This window comes from Mirounga angustirostris, unplaced genomic scaffold, assembly GCF_029215605.1.
Source record: "Mirounga angustirostris isolate CCGP_5_RB_7025 unplaced genomic scaffold, mMirAng1.0.hap1 SCAF_1, whole genome shotgun sequence".
Classification (NCBI taxonomy): domain Eukaryota; kingdom Metazoa; phylum Chordata; class Mammalia; order Carnivora; family Phocidae; genus Mirounga; species Mirounga angustirostris.
The window spans coordinates 144660691-144683404 of NW_026991709.1; the positions used below are offsets into that span (position 1 = coordinate 144660691).

The following is a 22714-nucleotide window of genomic DNA, read 5'->3' on the forward strand; positions in this document are numbered from 1 at the left end:
ATGGTACTGTATTCACCCTGTAGAATGCAAGGAGCGCTGGGTGTTCTATGCAACTGATGAATCCCTGAACTCTACCTCTCTGAAACTAATACTACATGATAAGTTAATTCCATTTATTTATTTATTTATAAAAGATTTTATTTATTTATTTGACAGAGAGAGAGGGAACACAAGCAGGGGGAGTGGGAGAGGGAGAAGCAGGCTCCCCGCTGAGCAGGGATCCCAATGCGGGGCTCGATCCCAGGAATCTGGGATCATGACCCGAGCCGAAGGCAGGTGCTTCACTGACTGAGCCACCCAGGCGTCCCTCCGTTTAAATAAAATAAAATAAAAAAAGAATGCAATGCAGCAATGAAAATAAATGTGCCGTATGTAAAAATACAGCTAAAACTCATAAACATGATGTCGAAATGAGACAAGGAGACACCAATGATTGCATTCGATTCTAATATAAAATTTAAAGACAGGTGAAGCAAATCTATGTTGTTAGAAGAGTGGTTACCTTTGTGTGGGGGTGGTGACTGGGAGGGGGTGTGAGGGTGGCTTTCTGGGGCACTGGTTATGTTCTGTTTCTCAACCAGGGTGCTGGTTCCCAGGGTGTGTTCAGTTTGTGAGAATATCACCAAGCCGTATATTTATGACCTGCATACCTTTCCATGTGAATGTTGTCATTCAATCAGGCCTTCGATTAAAGAAAAAAAGGAAAGAGGCAGTTTGTCCAAACAGTATCTGACCAGAGCCTACAGTCAGCCATTCTAATTCTCCGGCTGATGCTCCCCAACAGCAGCTTCCTCCTGACCCCGGACCTGGGCTCTTGGGTTCCTCTAAACGGGAACGTAGAAGCCTGGCGCCTTCTTTCACTCTGGCAGTCAGGGTGCAAGAGCAGAAGCTGGGGCGGTGCGGGGGCCAGTGGAGCGTTCTGAGCGTGGGCCAGGGGCCCTGCCCCTCCCCCGCTCCCCCCAACCTTCCAGTAGCCTTGTCTGCGGCGGGCGTGTGACGGGCATCCCGGGGCTTCCTTGTCTCCTTCATAGAACATTGTAGCGGTGGGAGCCGGGTTCTGCGACGGCCTCCACAGCGGGGACAACACCAAAGCTGCCGTCATCCGCCTGGGGCTCATGGAAATGATCTCCTTCGCCAAGATCTTCTGCAAGGGCCAGGTGTCCACGGCCACCTTCCTGGAGAGCTGCGGCGTGGCCGACCTCATCACCACCTGCTACGGAGGCCGGAACCGCAGGGTGGCCGAGGCGTTTGCCAGAACCGGGAAGGTAGCCCCTGGCCTGTCCTAACCCTCCCCCACAACCCACCCGCCCGCCCGCCCGCCCGTCCGTCCGTCCGTCCGTCCGTCCGTCCACCCTCATTGAGAGCCCTGGGCTGGGGCGAGCCCTTGCTGGGCGCATCCCGCTGACACCTGTCTGTTTTCGCTTAAAAGTACTAATGCCCGAGCGCTCTAGCTTGTAGGTCTCTCTTTCCCTGGTTTACAGCCGAGGATGGCAGCTTCCCTCCGCCACTGTCCTCTTGAAATAAGTGATTCTGTGGTCTTTTCTTTTCCCAAAGATTGATTTATTTGAGAGAGAGCACACGCATGTGCCCAGTCGGGGAGGGGTGGGAGCAGAGGGAGAGAGAATGTCAAGCAGACTCCACTCTCAGCACGGAGCCCAACCTGGGGCTCCATCTCACGAGCCTGAGATCCCCACGACCTGAGCCGAAACAAAGAGTCAGACACTTAACTCACTGCGCCAGCCAGGCGTCCCCACTCTAGTCTTTACAATAGTGTTTTCATCCTTGTTTTTAAGACCATCGAAGAATTGGAGAAGGAGATGCTGAATGGACAGAAGCTCCAAGGACCTCAGACGTCCGCTGAAGTGTACCGGATCCTGAAACAGAAGGGGCTAGTCGACAAGTAAGTCCCCCCCACTGTCCCTGTGACCAGAGGGCCACCCCCTGCTTCCCCCATGACCACCAGCCCAGTCAGTGCACATGGGCACAGCTGTGTGCAGAACTCCACTGGAATAGTTCCGCCCTCATGTGATGTGAACATCTGTGGCAGGAAACTTCTGCCTGCCCTGAAAACGAGTGTTGACACAGAACCAAGCTCAGCTTCAGGGGGAAGAACTCAATTTTTTTTTTTTTTTGAGAGAGAGAGAGAAAGAGAGTGTGCACACACACAAGAGAGCAAGCAGGGAGGTTGGCGGGCGGCGGGCGGCGGGCGGCGGGGGCGGGGGGTGGGGGAAGTAGGCAGGCAGGGCAGAGGGAGAAAGAAAATCTTAAGCGGGCTCCATGCCCAGTGCAGAGCCTGACACAGGGCTCGATCCCACGACCCTGAGATCATGACCTGAGCCGAAACCAAGAGTCGGATGCTTAACCAACTGAGCCTCCCAGGCGCCCCAAGAACTCAATTCTCTAAAGCATGTTACAAAACATGAAGTTTGAGGTCCTGGTTTATCCTGCAGGGTGTCTGGTTAAGAGCTACATGTCATAAGTTTTGAATTAAAAAAAAAAGATTACCTTGTTATTTGTTATAAAAAGATAGTCTTGTTAATAAAAGGTCAGACAATTCGGAAAAGAAGAAGGTACAAGTTACCCCAGAATTCTACCACTAGCAATGACCTGCGTTAAGGTTTGCTGAGCAGCTTTGCAGTCTCTGTGTCCTGTGGATGGATGGGTGCCTCTAGCCTCCACTGCCCTTCCGGGATGGTCAGTTGCTAAAGGTGGGCTGGGGACAGCCTGATTTGCCACCTGATTGAGGGAATAAACCCCATAGCACCACAAAGCTGCCGACCTCTCTGCGGTTGCCAGGTGGCCCTTTATCTCGCTCATTTGCTGAGCCTTCTTCCGTAGCCACGAGGCCAATGACACCATCTAATAACTGCGTACACAGCATATTCTGTGTATCCTTCACTCTTCGGGAGGGAGGGGGGAGGTTTGCTTGCCTGGGAGAGGAGGGGGCTGGGCAGCTGTGGGGACACTGCCAGGTGTGGCCAATCCAGAGCACACACTTCTCCCTGAGCCGGTGATGGTTATAGACGTGTTGGCTGGTTCTCTGGTATGTCTCCTTCCTGCTCTTCGGCTCAGTCCAGATGTCTGCTAGTCCCAACCACCGACCTTTACCTCCCCTTCACCCAGCTCTCCTCCTCTCTGGACCACTACACACTGATCAGCCATAGAGTGCCCCATGGAAAGTTGAAAAGGAGGGAGGACAGGACATTCGTCTTCCTTCTTTAATTTGCATTTTATTTTTCTGAAATGGCTTTCAGAACCAGCTAGGCAGAGATGGAAGTCATAAACAGGCCTCCAGAGGAGGAGAATTACCTTTAAATTGTGGCTAAAAGGAAAACACCTCCAGTGGGCACGGTTTTCCTTACATACTTAAGGGCAAACGGCGATGTGTTTGTGTGGTGGGGCTACTTTAATGACCGTTATCCGGAGTTTTTTGGTTTTTTTTTTAAGATTTTATTTATTTATTTGAGAGAGACAATGAGAGACAGAGAGCACAAGAGGGAAGAGGGTCAGAGGGAGAAGCAGACCCCCCGCTGAGCAGGGAGCCCGATGTGGGACTCGATCCCGGGACTCCAGGATCATGACCTGAGCCGAAGGCAGTCGCTTAACCGACTGAGCCACCCAGGCACCCGGAGTTTAAGTCTTAAGAAACTACTTGGGTGTTTGTGGATGCTGATGATCTCCTAATCACGGTTTTAAAGTGCCATCTGTCCACTACCATGGGGCATATTTGATAGGATCCTATGAATGGATGAGTCTGTGTTCATCGTGGAACTTGGGGAGGCTATGGATTGGAACTGGTGTTCTGGGATCAGTACCTGTGCCTGTTTTTAAAAAAGCAGGGGTAATCAAGCAGGTGAAACTTGGCTCTGAGCAGATGCCTCTCCTCCATCATGTCCCATTTTCCTTCTCCTGATTAGAAATGGAACAGGCTGTGCCTGGGCTTAATGAGGCCACTGCCGGGTTGGAGGGGATACCACGCTTCCATTCTCCCTTGATTTTTTTTCCCTTTGTCATCCCAGCCATCGCTACTCTACTCGGGTCTTCCTCTCTTTCCTTCTTCCCCCCTTCTCTTCTCTATGGTTCTAGAAAGAGCGCTGAGCGGGAGGGCAGCATTTCCAGCCACCTGGTGGCTTACTAGCCATGTGGTCTTGGGCAGGTCATATTTTTATCTGTGCCTCAGTTTTCTTTACCCACCAAATCAAACTGGTGCACCTGATGATTGCCATGGCGCCTTCTGCCTCGAGTATTCTAATTCGCAAGCCTCCTGCTCATCCAGAATGAGTCCTTAGGTTGGCATTTGGGGCAGCGCCACTCCGTTCTGTACGCATGGAACTTTCTAACACCATGTCCTGTGACGCCGTACAACCCCTTCTTCAGTTGAAGCAGACCTCCCTTTGCCCCGAGACCCCTTTCTCAGGGGCTTCTGTGCACCTCTGTCCTGCTGTTTGGCCTGCCTGGACAGCCCTCCTCGATGGCATGTCAGCCCGCCCCGACCACCCTTGAGACGGCCTGGGTCTGTCCTCAGAGCAGCCTTCATCCACCTCCTCCAGACGCAAACAACTTTCCCTACTTTGACCATGCCGTTTACACCAGCGATTGGCAAACTTTTTCTGTAAAGAACCACATAATAAATATTTAGTCTTTGCAGCCCACATACAGCTCTGTTGTATATTCCTTTTTTTTTTTTTTTTTCCTTTTATGGCCCTTGAATCGTCCTTAGCTTGCAGGCAGTGCAAAACAGACCCCAGGTCAGGTTTGCTTCTCAGGCTGTGGTGTGCTGACCCCAGGTTTAGACAGTCCCGCTGCTCATGTGCCGTGGCTCTTACATAAACACACAATTTTACTTTCATTCTTCTAGATTTTTGCGGGGGTGGGCAACATGCTCCTGGTTTAAAAAAAAAAAAAAATTCAAATCCTAGAAAGAGGCACCCAGTGAAAAGTGATCCCCACCTTCGACACAGGCAGCTCTCCTGAGTTTTTAGTGTATCCTTCCATTTACGGAATGGACACTGTGCTCCACGTTCTGCCCTGCTTTTCTTCACTTGAGGGTGATTTGAAGATCTGCACCAATAGATCTGCACCAATAGATCTCATTTAATGGCTGCAGAACATTCCACTGTGTGGGAGAACCACAGTTTATTTAACCAGTCTTCTCCGGATAGACAGTAAAGTTGTCTGGGGTTTTCTGCTGTTACAAATTTTGCTTTATTAAATTTCCTTGTGCATGTATCTTTATGAGCATGTGTATCAGGTGTTTGTATTCGTTTGCTAGGGCGGCCATAACAAATTACCACAGACTGAGAGGCTTACCCAGCAGAAATTTCCTTCTCATGGTTCTGGAGGCTAGAAGTCTAAGATCAAGGGGTCAGCAGGTGCCTTCACCTGAGGCCTCTCTTCTTGGCTTGTAAATGGCCATCTTCCCCCTGGGTCTTCATGTGGTCTTCCCTCTGTCCATGGATGAGTCCTAATCTCCTTTCCTCATAGGGACACCATATTGGTTTGGGGCCCACACTTTATGAACCCTTTTAATATAATTACCTTCGTAAGGGCCTTATGTCCAAATACAAGTACTGGGGGTTAGGACTTCATTGGATGAGTTTGGGGGCTGAGGGCACAACTTAGTCCAGAACAGTGTTGTAAGCTCCTTGAGGGCTGGGGCCTTATTGATAATACTCCACATCCTGCACATGGTTGAAGATTGACACATCTTAAGTCCTCAGTGCCCATTAGTGGGATGGCTAATTGCTCTAGCTTATGCAGGTATTTTTCAATGAAATACTGTCTTTTGTCCTCCTTTCATCTCTAACCTCATTTAGATAGCTCCCCAAACTGATCTAATTGGCTTTATAGCATTTTATGTTATATAAAATAACATTTAGATGGGCAGTCTAGCCTAGGGGTTGAATCTTGGCTCCAGAGTCAGAAACTATGCCTCAGTTTCCTTATCTATGGAATGGGGATAATGTTATTACCCACCTCATAGGGTGGTTGTAAGGATTAAACAAGTTACTTGTCCATAAAAAATTCCCTCCCCCTCCCCACCCGTACTCCAAATCTCTTGTTAGCATCCCATCTACACAATTTGGAAGTGCTGATTGTGAAAGTCGGGAGCACTTCTGGCTGCAAGAGCAATGCCCAGTTTAAAATGCCTCAAACAATAGGGTTATTTTTCTCATGGAACAAGGATTCTGGAGGTGGACATTATTGGTGTTGGCACAGTGCCTCTAGCTTAGAATCTCTGATCCTGTTGGTCTTCCCTCAAAACCTCAAGATGGCCGCAGCAGCTCCATGCATCACATACACAGCTGCACTTAGTGACATGGAGCAGGTGCAGTCTGGGGGAGCAGAGTTTTCTTCCAGTGCCTCTCAAGGAGAGAGTGTCTTCCCCAGAAGCCCTCAGCAGAAGTGTCGTTTCTTGCTCTCTAGAATTTGCTTCCTTGGCTAATTCTAGGAGAAAGTAAGGCTGGGAAACTGAGCGTTAGGCTATTTGCAACGTTGGTAAAGAGTGAAGGGGTTTGGGAATGGCTTTGGGTGGCCGTTCATCACCTGCCACCCTGCTTTGGGGACACACAAGTTGTTCTCATCATGGGGTCAGGACATCTAAGCCATGGAAAGACGACGGGCTAAAATCTGCAGGCTCTAACTCCCATTCCCAGTAGTTCATTCAACAAATATTCGCTGAGCACCTGCCCTCATCTGTGCACTGTGCCAGGCCCCAAGGATGCAGAGGTGAATAAAACACCTGGGGCCTTGTCCTCCAAGAGCTTGCTAGGACCTAGTGGCCATCTTGTGGCGGTGTATATAAACTGTCACTGCACACCCACCATGTGCCAAGTGTTACACTCTGCAGGTTACATGTAAGTCACTTCATACAACAGGCCTTAACACAAGAGATCCTGCCCCATTTTACAGAGCGGTTATGAAACGCCCAGAGCGGATAGATTGTGGGGTCAGATTTGACTGCCTCCCTGACTCCAAAAAAAATTAAAACATTCTGTACCTTAAAAAACCCACAGTGATAAGACATATGGCCTATCAGGGCTGTTTGCCATTCTTAAATTAAGTTGTCATTATAGGATTCCAACTAGATAATTTTCAAAATGGCCTTTAAGACTTTATTGATCCTGTCAAGCTTACTTTGGGCTCTGTGTGTGTGTGTGTGTGTGTGTGTGTTTAAAAGCCTGATTGAAATTAACTTTGTTATTTCCTTAGTAATACCTACTATTTAAAATACTTGCTGAGCCAGCTGGTCCCTGGGATAATGCTGTCCTTTCTCACGGTGGATTATTAGCTCACACCTTTGTACTTCAGCCATTTCAAACTTTCACTTATATCTGTGTTCATATCTTGGAAAAAAAGGCAAAATGCGCCCAGCTTTCCACTGGAGATCAGTGCTTTGCTAATTGTGGGCGCCCACGTTGATTGCTGCAGGAATGTTCCAGACCCGAACTATTTATGGTGATGTGTGGGCCGCCTCATCTTTCTCCTTGGATGATCCCTTTTGGAGGAGAGAGAGCAATACCTCCTTGCAATTCAAAATTTATTCTCCAGTCTTTTAAATTATTGACAGAAACTTGGACTCATTCCAGACTTGCCCAAGAGCCTGAGCTACAGCTCTTCATGTAAATAACCACAGATGGCCCTGCAAGGATTACCATGGGACTCGTTTGTAGACTTGTGCACCGCGAACAAGTAGGCAGAGGGTGGTCTAGGTCATACCAGCATCTTACAGCCACAGTGCAGTGGCTCTCTGCCCACCAAATAATAGAGGAATATAGAAGGCAGTCACTTTGTTGTTGTCCAAAGTAGCACATCCATCTGCAATCTGTTAGGCAGGAGAGGAAGACTCATTTGTTCTGTGAGGTAAACCAGATGGCTCAACTTGTCTTTTTTCACATTTCCTCCCAACCAGGTTCCCGTTGTTTACGGCAGTGTATCAGATCTGCTATGAAGGCAGACCTGTTCAAGAGATGTTGTCTTGTCTCCAGAGCCACCCAGAGCACGTATAAAGTGGATGGTGCAGCGTGTCGGGGAACGTGCTGCCTTTCTGATCAGTCTTTTTCATTCAAATGGAAACTGGGACTGGGCAACATGATGTTCGCTTGACCATAATCCTGTCATGGGTGCGGATGCATTTTTACCAATTCATTTCTGAATTGCGAGACACAATTCACTGGCTAAGATGTGGTGGGCAACAAATAGACACGTGTGAATGTGTGAGTCTGTTCATTTCTCATGCTGTGGATGTTTCTATGAACCAAAATTAAAGGTCCTTTTTAAAAATTACTTTTGAAATTTTCCCACCGTGGTAGCTTAGAAGATGGGAATGATCTCAGCTAAATTTTTTACATCGAATCCATATGCATTTGAGTGAACCAGCATTAACATGGTAGAACGGACGAGTGAGTGTGTTCAAAGATCAACATACTGTAACTTAAACTCTATCTCAAAGCCAGCATAATTAACTACTTTGATTGTGGGTTGATCTTTTTTTTTTAACAATTAGAGATTTTTAATTAGGTGATCCACTTATGTATCTTCCTCTTTGCAGTTTTCTGTATTTTTAGCCTCTTTTCTCTTCATTAGCTGCCAGAGTGTGCTTTCATAAAGGTTCAGCAGTGGTGGAAGACAGAAAATGCATCTGGGATTTTCCTGCTGTGACTGACACATTCTACTGATTAATACACTTGTATGATGCTTTTTGCTGGGTAGTCCTTTTGTGCAAACATTTCCTCTAAGCCTCACAGATCCACTGAGATGGGACTCCTGTTACTCCTCTTTTGAGTTGCAGTCACAGTGCCTGGTCACCTGGCGAGTAGGGGCAGAGCTGGGAGTCAAGTCCAGTCTTCCTCCACCCCACCAAGGTGCCCAGACCTCAGGCATCACTGGGCTGATCCCGGTGATGGTTGGTTGTGACAGATGCCATGCGCAGCCTTTCCTGAGACTAACAGGGCTTCCTGCAGCTGAGGTTTGTGTGGGTCCTGTCTAGGTGGATGCCACTCAGAGTGTGGTCCTCACTCCATCAGCTCCACTTAGAGTCTCTTAGAAATGCCGGCTTCCAGGTCCCACCCCAGACCTCTGAAGTGGGGTAAGGTATCTATACTTTAATATGCCTTCCAGGTGTTTCTGATGCTCACTACAATTTGAGAACCACTACTTTAGAAATTCTACTTGGATTGGCATTTCTCAAACCATGTTCCATAGGACAGGAGTGTCCTGTGATCCCATGGTTATTTGGGGAGTTCTCTGGCAAGGTCAAGTGCATTTGGGAAAAGCTGCCTCTGCACGCCTCTCTTGAAGGCGAAGAATGTATGTTAGTATGTCAGTAGGCCTTATCTAATCCAGCAAGTTCCAAACAGCTTAGACTATGAAGATTTTTTTTGGCAGAGGATCTTGCCGAATTTTCAAGGGATCACTGTTCTAGGCTATGGTGACCTGAGGACAGCTCAAGTATACCCTTTACTCCCTGCAGAAGTTAGGATGAATAACTACCTACCTGTGGTATCGTTAGCTCTGAACTTTTACAGTTCAGGCCTGCAATGAATCTTGGATGAAGCTTTAAGGTGACACTGTCAAGTACAACCAAGTAGATGTCAACCTCGCTGAAACGCACATTATGTCGAATAAGTGCTTTTAAGTCTAGAATTAGAATGGGGATTCCTGTATCTTCTTAAATGAGATTGATTTCAGGATAGCATTATAGTTACCTTACATAGCACTTGTTAAGTGTTAAAGAAAGGTCTGAATGTCACTTATATATTCATGGATTTTCAGTCACTTTGTGAGATTTTTGACTTTTGTTTGTTTTTTAATTTTCCAGTTTGGGACTTGTTTTCCTTCTATACCTGAAATGATTGTAGAATAGATTTTTGGGGGGAATTTTAAAAACTCAATCCAAAACATTCTGGAGGGGGTGCATTTTAAATCCTCATACACAGAAGTCTATGAAAGCACACAAAATCTACAAGTGTCATTGATTTTTCGTGCCACTGTTAAGTTAATCAATTTTTGCTTGTCTCATGATCTTTTTAAAAATTTGTACATAGATAACAAAGTGTTACTTTTTAAGATACTTAATAAAGGGCTGTAAGCTAGTTGTGGTGTCTGTTAAGTAGGATGATTAGATGTGAGGAATTAGGATTTTGTTTTATGTATATTCTCATCTGCATTCAGCTTCCTCCTCTGGGTTTTGTACTTGTTTTTTCTTTATGAGTGTTCTCTTGCCAATCTGAAGTCCACTGACTGTACCTCTTGAACATAACTTCTGATATCCTGCACATTAATGGAAAAAGGCAAATTTTGTAAGTTTGTGATCTGCTGACTGTAGATATTTATTACTCTACAAGTTATCTATTTTTGTAACCACCTGTGGTCCATCATTTAATTTTAATTCTCATTCCTTACTAATCATGGTAATAGGGAGGGAGACATCTAGAGGAAAAAGCTTAATTTATACTAGTTCAGCCAATCTGTGAATGTAAAAACTTCACTGTTGCCTTGCTATAATCTAGCCTACTATAATGTGGAACAAATATCTGTCTTGAAATCCATCCTAGCAGGTGGAGTCGAGTTAGACTCCTTCTGGTTTTTCATTTAACTGTCAACTAAAACCTGGCCCCATGGCATCAGCCCACGGAGTGATGAGGTGCCCGTGTACGAAGGGATCTTTCATTTTTCCACCACTTCTAATCTAAGAGCCTTTTACTTAACATGTATACTGTATCTGTTTACAGACTATAGGTGGATATAATTTAAAAGCTTGATTTAATAAACATTTAATGCCCCAAACCTGTGCTACTGGCCCTTTTTTCAATAATCAGCTTAGTTAAGAGTTTTATTTATCTGATCCCTGATAGGGTTCCTCCCAAAAAAAAAAAAAAAAAGTTTTATTTATCTGGGTCAGCTCTTTTTTCCCTGAATTGTGTTGCATTAACAATAATAGAAAAGTAATTTTTTATTTTTTTATTTTTTATTTATTTTTTTAAAGATTTTATTTATTTGAGAGAGAGAGAATGAGAGAGAGCCCATGAGAGGGGGGAGGGTCAGAGGGAGAAGCAGACTCCCTGCCGAGCAGGGAGCCCGATGCGGGACTCGATCCCGGGACTCCAGGATCATGACCTGAGCTGAAGGCAGTCACTTAACCAACTGAGCCACCCAGGCGCCCCAGAAAGGTAATTTTTTAAAAGAAGAGTTTCCTCTCTAATCCCACTCCTCAGACACACTATTTCCATTTGCATTCCTTCCCGTGGTTTGGTGATATTTTTATACAATCATAATTGTAGGATGGAGGCCTTCCAGTTCCAGCCACACAGTGCAGTAATAAATTTTAATTAACTTTTAAAGATTTTATTTATTTGCTGGAGAGAGATTGAGAGAGAGCACAAGCAGGGGGAGCAGCAGTGGGAGAGGGAGAAGCAGACTCCCCACTGAGCAGGGAGCCCTGTGGGGCTCGAACCCAGGACCCTGGGATCATGACCTGAGCCGAAGGCAGAAGCTTAACTGACTGAGCCACCCAGGCGCCCCTGGAGTAAGGAATTTGAAATCCACGCCACCACCACCTCAAATACCTAGAAAAGCTAGGAAGATATAACCAGAGTCCCTTTTATATGCAGGGCTGATCTCACAAGAATGTGAGGGAAATCCCAGGAGGCTAAAATAATTGGGGACTGACAGCCAGACAGTAAAGTCGTGGGGTGGCTCTATTGCTTCCAAGAGAGGGAGTGGGAGTACTCTCCATTGTCTGAGGGTTTGGGTTATAAAGCTTAACGCTAGAACTAGAGCCTTCCAAGAGCTACACTGTCAGGGGAAGAAATGGGCTAAGAAAACCCATGGATAGGCACAACCAAGGAAGGGGTTCCAGGTGGAGAGAAAGGTCTCTGCTGAAAACTTGTAATCATGAGTCCAACACCACAAACAGGTTTTGGGTTCGAATTTTGATATCCAGATCACAAGCAAAAAGCAAAAAAAAGGGAACATAGGCTAGTAATGCCAGTAAAGAAGAGGCAGAAGCAAACACAAAATCACTGCAGAAATCCACTCTGGATCCAAGCTGCACAGGCCTCATAAATAAGGTCCCACTGAACATGCCCTTCAAAAATTAGAAAATAATTACAGAATAACAAGGGTTGGCCAGGGTGCAGAGAAAAGGGAATCCTCATGCACTGTTGGTGGGAACGTAAACTGGTATAGTCACTGTGAATGGCTTTTAAGGACTATGGAGTTTGCTCAAAATACTAAAATTAGAGTTACCATATATTCCAGTAATTCCCCTACTGGGTATTCACCCCAAAATGAAAACACTAATCTGAAAAGATAAATGCACCCTTGGGGCGCCTGGGTGGCTCAGCCTGTTGAGTGGCTGACTCTTGATTTCGGCTCAGGTCATGATCTTGGGATCCTGGAGAGTCTGCTTGTCTCCCTCTCTCTGCGCCTTCCCCCGCTCATGCTCTCTCTCTCTCTCTTTCAAATAAATCTTTTTAAAAAAATAAGTGACTTAAGTAACTGAAGCAAGCCCTGTTACCTTGTGGATTTCAAATTCATTACTCCAGGGATGCCTGGGTGGCTCAGTCAGTTAAGCATCTGCCTTCGGCTCAGGTCATGATCCCAGGGTCCTGGGATGGAGCCCCGCATCAGGCTCCCTGATCAATGGGGAGTCTGCTGCTCCCTCTCCCACTGCTGCTCCCCCTTTGGTTTGGATGGGAGGTATAGTAGTGGGGCAAGTGGGAATGCTATCATGCAGTCTAGCTCACAGGATAACTTGTAAAGGTCAGTGAAAAGCAGGAAATCTCATTAACATTAAAGGAGAAAACCCACATGATCATATTAATAGCTGCTGTGACAGAGACAATTCTACATGTTCACCAAATTAATTTTTTGTGAGATACACAGTTAAATTATATTTCTCAGCAGCCCAACAGTTAGGTGATTGAGTTCTGGCCAATGGCATAGGAAAGAAATGCCATTTGTTTGATTCTTTGTTCTTGGGTATGCTGATTGGATTTCAATTTCCAGGATGACTTGGAAGCTATCTGTTGAACAGAGTAGAGCCTCTTTAAGCCTGGATCCCTACATGACTATGTGGAGAACATCGCCCCACCCTTGGTCCACATTGTATTGTAATAGGTACAAAAATAAAAACTCACTGTTGTGTTACACCCCTGAGACTCAGGAGCTATTGTTAACAGCAGCTGGCATAACTTACCCTAAGATGTTGCTAAAAAGATGTTTGAGGGATTAAGGGCTGGGGCTTGCGGAAATATCAAGAGATTTGGGAGAATTTATCCATTGGTCATTAGAGCATCGTGGTTAGTATCCATTTGGGCATCTTCTGTTTGGACCAAGAGGCCGTGTAGGAACGTGGGTGGGTAAGCCTGTGGCTATGTCTGTCTGTTCCTCTCCTCAGGACTTTGTGTATATAATTGTCCCTCTTTCTCCAGAATAATACCAGCAAGTTCCAGGATTTATAACATGTGCTTCTTTAACACTAGAGTGTCCTCCTGCTCTTATTTATTTGTAAATATTCTTGAATGGCTATCCCAGTCACTTGTTCAAAAATAAAGTCTATTGTCCGTTTCCCAACTAGCCACTGTTACTAGTTTCTAATGTACCCTTCTAGAATTTAATTTTATTTATTTATTTTAAAGATTTTATTTTTTTTTAAAGATTTTATTTATTTATTTGAGAGAGAGAGAGCACAGGAGAGGGGGAGGGCCAGAGGGAGAAGCAGACTCCCCGCTGAGCAGGGAGCCCGATGCGGGACTCGATCCCGGGACTCCAGGATCATGACCTGAGCCGAAGGCAGTCGCTTAACCACCTGAGCCATTCAGGCGCCCTAAAAGATTTTATTTTTAAGTAATCTCTACGCCCAATGTGGGGCTCGAACCCACAACCTCGAGATCAAGAGTGGCACGCTCTCCCAACGGAGCCAGCCAGGTGCCCCTCCAATTTCATTTTACATAAATCTATATTCTTATTCCCTTTTCCATTTTTCTACACAAAATAGCACTTACTAGAGACATTGTTCTGCATCTTGCTTTTTTTCACATAACATTCTGTCTTGACAATCTTTTTTTTTTTTAAGATTTTATTTATTTGAGAGAGACAGCGAGAGAGAGCAGGAGTGGGGGGGGTGGACGGAGGGAGAGGGAGAAGCAGACTCCCCACTGAGCAGAGAGCCCCAGGATCCCGGGACCCTGGGATCATGACCTGAGCTGAAGGCAGATGCTTAACCGACTGAGCCACCCAGGCGCCCCTTGACAGTCTTTCTTATAGGTTGCTTGTTTTAAACTGCATTTTTAAAAACTTTCTTTTTTGAAATAATTATAGGTTCACAGGAGTGAACCTATATTTGTATATATGAATTTATTTAATCCTCAAAATTTATCATCCCCTGATACGGAGGAGGACACTGAGATACAAAGAGGCCAAGGAACCTGGCAAAATCACAGATCATCATTGATAAAGGCAGGATTTGAACTCTGACTTAAGAGTTTGTGTTCCTAATTTATGGGCTACACTACCTCCTTAGAAGAATGGCCGTTTGTAGTTAAGCAAAATCAAACAACTCTTTCTGCCAATTTGCAAACATGTCCTAGGTTCATGCATGTATAAGATTTTAAAATACTGTTCTAAAACTTTCTTTTTTTTTTTTTTTTAAGACTTTATTTTTAAGTGATCTCTTCACCTAATGTGGGGCTTGAACTTACAACCCTAAGATCAGGAGACAGAGGCTCTACCCACCAAGCCAGCCAGACACCCCTAAAACCTTCTTTTACAGGGGCTCCTGAGTGGCTCAGTCGTTAAGCGTCTGCCTTCGGCTCAGGTGATCATCCCAGGGTCCTGGGATCGAGCCCCGCATCGGGCTCCCTGCTCCGCGGGAGGCCTGCTTCTGCCTCTCCCACTCCCCCTGCTTGTGTTCCCTCTCTCGCTGTCTCTCTATCTCTGTCAAATAAATAAAATCTTAAAAAACAAACAGACCTTCTTTTATAGTCTTAATATTGAAGCATATGAATCTCCCATATCCTTTAAATATCTGCATCATATTTTATTTATGACTATTCCATAATTTATTACAGATGAATATTTAAGTTGTTTTCTCCATTTCTCTTATTACAATAATTGCTGCAGTAAATAGCCTTTCACATGGTTCTCTGCTCACTTATGTGAGTAAATCTAAAGGGTAACGTCCTAGAAGTGGAACTGTTGACTCAGAGGTCCGTGTGTTTGATATTTTAACAGACGCTGTCACATTAACCTTCAAAAGGATGACTTCAATTCATGCCTCTGACCTCACTTTCTTTCCTAATTACTACTATAATCTACTATTAGGGATTCCTTTATAAGAGAGACCTGAAGTGAACCAATACATCCAAAAAATGTGCAATTTTGTATTCATCACGACTTTAGAGTCTCTCCTCCCTGTTGCACAGGAAAAAGTAAAATTTTCTTGTTCCAAACAACTTTGTTCAAGTAACCGTCTTAACTAACAGTTGTAATAGCTGATGGTGCCAAGGGCTTATATAGGCACAGAATGGGTCATTCAGTTAGCCAGTTACAAGGAAGGTTGAAACAAGAAACATTAATAAGATTTTTAAACACCACACATTCACTGTTTCAGTCAAACCCCAGAAGGCTCTTGTAAAAAAAAAAACAAACACAAAAACAGCTGAAAGGGTAGCTAAGATGCTCCTTTGAGAAAATTCTGGGTTCCAGTGAACTATGACACTCTTGTCCACTAGAGGTCACTCTTTGGGAAGGCCTTTGCCCTAGGCTATTGGCAGCATGCAAAAAATGGCATCCTCCTTGTTCCTGTGATTCTTGGTCAAGTGTTTAAAGGCCATGCATGTCTTAGGAACTCAGCTGAGTCTGTGCTAGGCAGTGTCCAGTGTCCATGTTTGATTTTGACTTTTTAACTCAAAACCGACCACAAATTTTTATGCACGGCTGTTTTACTTACACCCTAGCCTGTATCCACTCACACATCCGTCCGATTGGATTTTTTTTTTTTTTTTTTTGCTTCTGGATCTCTTTCCCTTCCACGATGTTGGACACGCACTCATATCTGTCTTTTCATAACTCCTGTCTTCTTCTCCCTCGCGATCTGACACTGACATTCCTACACAAGCAAAAATATCTGCTTCCTGCTTTTTGTTTTCAGGAAAGACCCCAGGAGCATACGGGGGGAAACACTTCTAAAGAACCAATCTTCCATGCTTTAAAGAAGTTTCAGCAAGGAGGGTGGTATATAATGAAAGAAAAAACCTCTGCCTCCTGAGCTTCCCTCTGGTTTGCCTGTCCATTTTCTCTAGAGATGGTATAATTTTCAGTTAGAGACCATTTTTTCAGGAAGCTAATGAAATTCAAGCTTCAAGGACGCTTCCTTGTGCAAGTCCCTTCTTTGGCCCTGTACCTTGGTTTTCTTAAATTTGTGTTCTTTTTCTCAAAGAGAGCTCACCTCCTGCCCCCAAGTTGTGAGAGCTGCAGGCCCCATAAAATGAGTCCACATCTAGTTTCAAGACTTTGGAGTCAGCTGGGGATTCAATTTCTGGACTTGTGTGACTTTGGGCAAGTTACTTCACTTCCCTGGGCTTCAGTTTTCTTATCTATCAATAGTGTCAGGTTTTTTGAGAAGTCAGAAAATATGTATTTTGCTCCTCACAGTTCCCTGAACACACTGAGGAACTTCAAGAGGGAAAGAATCTGCAGAGAAAAAGACAAATCCATATTTGTTTTGAATTGCTTAGGGCCTTCTGGAGAGAGATGTCTGGGGGCGAGAGAACATTCTGGACTACAGATCAAAAAAAAAATGAGGAGCAGAAGTGTTGTCTGGGTGAGGCACTTACAAAGTCAGAGTGGAGTGAAGGAGGACGTATCTGTGAGGTCCGGAGGGAAGGGGAAATCCAGCGCCCAGAGCAGCTATTTTATTTTTTTAATTTTTTAAAAAATATTTTATTTATTTATTTGACAGAGAGAGAGAATGAGCACAAGCAGGGGGAGCGGGAGAGGGAGAAGCAGGCTCCGCACTGAGCAGGGAGCCCAACATGGGGCTCGATTGCAGGACCTTGGGATCATGAGCCCAGCCGTAGGCAGACACTTAACCAACTGAGCCACCCAGGTGCCCCAGCAGCTATTTTAAATAAGATAAAACTAAAGTGTCCAGCGGAAGGCCTGGACAGAAGTTCACATTTCATTTCTTCAAGGAATTTATAAATCTCGCACCCCGTTCCTCAGGATTTACTCATTCAGGGACCCATTCTTGTTTTCTTTCTAGCTTTATTGTGGTATAATTGACAATGACTGTACATATTTAGGGTGCAAACGTGATGATTTTATTTACATATACATTGTGAAATGATTACCACAATCAAGCTAGTTAGCTTATTCATTACTTCATACAGTTACCTTTTTACCGCAGTAGGGGTGATGAAAAAACGTAAGATCTACTCTCATAGCAAATTTCAGCCATACAATACAGTATTATTAACTACAGTCCCCCGAACTTAATCATCTTATTACTGAACGTTTGTACCTTTTGACCAACATATCCCCATTTCCCCCTGCCCCCAGTCCCTGACAACCACCACGTTGTCTGCTTCTATGAATTCGACTTTCCCGGATTCCACGTACAAGTGAGATCATATAGTATTTGCCTTTCTGTTTGGCTGATTTCACTTGGCGTAGTGTCCTCCAGGTTCATCCATGTTGTTGCAAACGGCAAGATTTCCTTCTTGTCATGGCTGAGTAATATTCAGTTGTGTGTGTGTGTGTGTGTGTGTATACACCACATCTTCTTATCCATTCGTCTACTAACAGACATTCAGCTTGTTTCCGTGTCTTCACTATTGTGGATATGCTGCAATGAACATGGGGGTGCAGGAGTCTCTTCAGGATACGGATTACATTTCCTTCAGTATATGCCAAGAAGTGGGACTGCTGGATCCTACGGCAGTTCTATTTTTAATTTTTTGAGGCCCCTCCATGCTGTCTCCCATAGCAGCCCTACCTTCGCAGCAACAGGGCACAAGGGTTCCCTTTCCTTCGCAACCTTGCCAACATTTCTTTTCTCTTGTATAAGAGCCACGCTAGTGCTGGTACGTGAGAGGTGCTATCTCATTATGGTTTTGATTCGCATTTCCCCAGTGATTAGGTACATGGAGCACCTTTTCATGCGCGCCTTGGGTCCTATTCGCATTTGATTCCGCAGCCAGTTAAAGTGTGAAAGCCGTCGGGGGTCCATTTAAAATGAATTGTTGCCAACGCCCAGAGGATTCACTTGAGGGCAGTACTGCACAAGGGTTGTTCAGCCCACATCACTGAATGAGCACATACGTACTGAGGGCACATGATGCCCCAAGGGAGCTTGTCAGTAGGGCATTGGCTGACCCTGGAAAGTCAGGGAAGGCTTTCCTGAGAGGTGACCCTTAAACCATAGGTCAGGATGCAGTAGAATTGAAGAAGGGAGGGAGAAGTGTTCTAAGCAAAGGGAACAGCATGTGCCAAGGTCCTGCGATGGCAGAGGGCCGAGTGAGTAAGGGACAAACAGTATGGTAGGAGCTGAGAGAGTGAGAGCACTGTGGAGGGAGATCAGGGCTGGAGCTAAATTTCTAGATGCTGTTAACATTTATTCAGAAGCTACTATGTGCCAGGCACTTTCTCATAACTTATTTCATTTCAGGGCACGTGGCATTAAATCTGCTTTACAAAGGCAAGAGGCGTGGCTACCACCACCATTTCCTCCAGCCTCCTCTCCTTCCCAGAGCATCCCCTACTCCACTGGCCCCTGAGTCCTACTCTTCCCTCAATGCATAGGTCAACTCTCTCCTTAGGTTGAATGTTACTGATCTTTCTGTGTATGTTTTCTGTCTTCTCAATTAGATAATATCCCCCTGAGCCAGAAGGTTCTGTGGATACTTGAAGTGCATCCGGTATCCAGCCCAGAGCTGATGTCTAGGGGGCGCTCCATTCCCGTTGGTTTCTGTCTGACGATAATGTTGACAGCATAGCACAAGATCATGGTGATGTATAGATTGCCATCATGGCCCCAGGTCTGCACGCCTCCCTGAATCCCTGCCCGTAGCCACGAGGCTCTACAGATGGCATCTATCTCCCCTTCGCTTGAATCAGCACTTGGCCTTGGACTTGCTTTACCAACGCAATGCGGCAGAAGGGTGCCAGGTCCAAGCAATATACTTACTTGTAAAATTGACTTTCTCCTGGACCTTGGCTCCCTTCAGGCTCATTTCTGGGAGATAATATGAATCATATTTTAAATATTTTTATTACGCAAAATAGCTCAAATTCATTTATTTTTAACTGCGGTCTAATTTTCTGTTATATGAATAAAATCCCACTAGAGTTCTCCATTTCCCTACTAATGGCAGGTGGGTCATTTGGAGTTTTTTCCTAATACAGAAAACAGTGAGAAAATGTTCCTATGCACGCCTCCTGTATACATTGGTGTGACTTTCTCAAATGCATATGCTCATAAGTCATGGGGTATACACACTTCAAATTTGCTGAAATGTGGTTAAATTGGTTTCCGAATATTTTGAACCAATCTATTCTCCAGCCGGCAATCCACGAGAATGCTCACAGCTCCGCATTTAGCATCAGCATTGTCATACTAATGTTTGTAGTTTCTTTGCCAATCTGATGGGTCTGAAATGGTATCTGGTTACTATTTTTATGTGTGTTTCCCTGATTTCCAAAGAGATGGAGCCTCTTTCCGTGTGTATATTGTCCCTTCCGGTTTCCTCTTTTGTGAATGATCTGTACATATCCTCTATTTTCCTGTTGGGTTGTTTGCCTTTTTTTTTTAATAGACTTGCTCCTAAAGTTTTTGTTTTGTTTTTTTTTTAAAGATTTTTTATTTGACAGAGAGAGACACAGCGAGAGAGGGAACACAAGCAGGGGGAGTGGGAGAGGGAGAAGCAGGCTTCCCGCCGAGCAGGGAGCCCGATGCGGGACTCGATCCCAGGACCCTGGGATCATGACCTGAGCCGAAGGCAGACGCTTAACGACTGAGCCACCCAGGCGCCCCGCTCCTAAAGTTTTTATATAATCTTTATATGTTATAAATTCTATACATAATATAGACCTATATAACATTAAGATAGTATATCAAGAATATAATGATATTGTATATATAATATATAAAGAATATCAGATATTCTTTATATGTTTCATTGCTTATATGAACTGCAAAGATTTTATCTCAGTAATTACTTAAGAACTTGACTGAGGGATAGTTCACATACCATACAATTCACGCATCTAAATTGTATAATTCAATGCTTTTTCAGTAGTCAGTTTTGGAACATTTTCGTGACCTCAGAAAGAACCCCGTGCCCTTATTTCCCCATCTCTTCAGCCCTAAGCCACCACTAATCTACTTTCTGTCTCTGTAAAAATGCCAATTCTGGACATTTCCTAGAAATAGAATATATATAATACGTGGTCTTTTATAACCGGCTTCTTTCAGTTAGCATAGTATTTTCAAGATCCATGTTGTAGAATGTATCAGAACTTCATTCCTTTTTATGGCCAAATAATATTCCAAAACACATTTGTTTACTGATTCATCAGTTGAAGTAATGTCTACTGAAAAACGTAACTGAATACGAAAATTGTTCTTCTGATTTCTGCGTATCTGATCTGATTGCTTACCCCCATCCTCCTCCCACACATTACAAGAAAAGTGGTTTTTTGTTTTTTTTATTATTTAAATTCAATTAGCCAACATACAGTGCATCATTAGCTTTTGATATAATGTTCAATGATTCATTAGTTGTGTATTTAACACCCAGTGCTCATCACATGTGCCCTCCTTAAAGGAAGTTTTTTTGACCAAAATGGCAAAAAAAACTTATCACTGACTTTTTTTTTTTTTAAGATTTTATTTATTTATTTGAGAGAGAGAATGAGAGACAGAGAGCACGAGAGAGAAGAGGGCAGAGGGAGAAGCAGACCCCCTGCTGAGCAGGGAGCCCGATGCGGGACTCGATCCCGGGACTCCAGGATCATGACCTGAGTCGAAGGCAGTTGCTTAACCAACTGAGCCACCCAGGCGCCCTTATCACTGACTTTGAATTGCATTTTACTGGTGAGAATCCTTGGTCCAATACCCATCGAGAGAAGTTCTAGAGACCCTAGTTATCCTAAGTGTGGACCCTGGATGACAGCATCGCTCACCTGAAGCTTAGTAGGAATCCAGCCCTTCCCAGACCTGCCTGAATGAAGCTGAAGTTTAGGGAGATCCCCAGGTGACTCCTTTGCCCACTCAAGTTTGAGAAGAGCTGCTCTACACCACCATGTCTTCCCCTGTGTCCAGAGAGCGTGGATGAAGTGAACGGCTTAGCAGTGAAACCACCTGGGAGGCTTTTAGACCAATGCCAGTGACCTGCCCACTTTTCAGAGGTTCAGATTTCACTGGTGTAGAGTGGGTCCCAACTCCCGGGCTGATTCCACTGGGCAGCCAGGCCTGAGAAGCCCTGACTACATATACCTTTTAGGAGCAATCCCAACTTTTTTCTGTAGATCACTTGAATTTAGGAATATTCATGCTACACGCTTTAAGCCATCAAGATGGCAATTCTGTTTATTTTTTTTTTAAGATTTTATTTATTCATTTGAGAGAGAGAGACAGAGAGAGCACAGGCAGAGGGAGAGGGAGAAGCAGACTCCCCACTGAGCAGGGAGCCTGATGAGGGGCTCGAACCCAGGACCCTGGGATCATGACCTGAGCCAAAGGCAGATGCTTAGCCTGAGCCACACAGGCACCCGGGCAATTCTGTTTAGCAAAACTGACCGGATGGCTCTCCGGGAAGGGTCCCCATGTCCCTCTTCTAAGGAATTGGGGTGTGACGGCCAGCTCCACCTTCTGCCCTCTGACCTCCCTCTCTGAGCGGGTGTTCAGAGCTCTGTTGACAAAGATGGTCTGTGTTTCAAAGAAAACACAGCTGAAGCCCCTGCGAAGGGCACGCTGCCAAGGACGCACTAGTATTTCTTAGTTCGTTTTCAGTATCCAGTTTACAAACTTGCTCTGCAAGGAACGGCGACTCCTTTAAGCAGCGTTTACCCAATAATGGCGCCTCCCTTGCTCCTGCCAACAGATTAAATCCAGGAAGAACAAACATCTTGGGTAGACACCCGGATTTCTCTCTTTTTAAATAAACCCAGTCCCGATTTTATCTTTGCTAAGGAAGCTGCGGCGGCCACAAGCAACAAGCAGACCCCCCCACCCCGCACCCCCGCTCCTCTCCCTGGGGATTTGCCTCCACGCGCTGGCTGCCTAACGTGTGTCTCTGTCCCTGCCATGTCATGGGGATCTCATGGCGACAGCCACGACGTGCGTCTCACCGGCAGAGTGAGCGATACAGTCTCCAGCTTGCCCTTCCATGGAAGGTTTCACCGCCTCGCTGGGGGGTTTGTTTACCTCCTGGCCATTTACAATCCTGTCCTACCTCTGTCACCTAACGTCATAGCGATGTCCCAGCCCTGTGGCCGAGGCCACTTTTCCCAGTTAAAGGAAACAGGAGGGAGGGGAAGGAAGGTATGTTTGTCCTGTACATCCTGCCATTATCCGAGTCCCAGACACATGTGCAAGGTCCTCTGAATTTTCCCAGACACATGTGCAAGGTCCTCTGAATATATGGTTTTATTATCTCGTCAGCCTCCTCAGCGCTACGCCACCTTCACTTACTGAAAGGAGTGCCTG

The 22714-nt window shown here is 45.2% G+C and overlaps 1 protein-coding gene across 2 annotated transcripts in view; it reads left to right on the forward strand.

The window, feature by feature from the left end:
• The window catches only part of GPD1L (glycerol-3-phosphate dehydrogenase 1 like), an 80709-nt gene that overhangs the window by 52090 nt on the left and 5905 nt on the right, over positions 1–22714 (forward strand). The window contains exons 6-8 of one of the 2 annotated variants that reach the window (XM_045903930.3): positions 1032–1265; positions 1794–1900; positions 7913–10788. In XM_045903930.3, coding sequence (XP_045759886.1) covers positions 1032–1265; positions 1794–1900; positions 7913–8009 — 438 coding nt within the window. In that variant the 3' untranslated portion in view covers positions 8010–10788. Of the gene's footprint in view, positions 1–1031; positions 1266–1793; positions 1901–7912; positions 10789–22714 lie in introns of those variants that run through there. The other variant, XM_054504479.2, reaches the window with a different exon arrangement.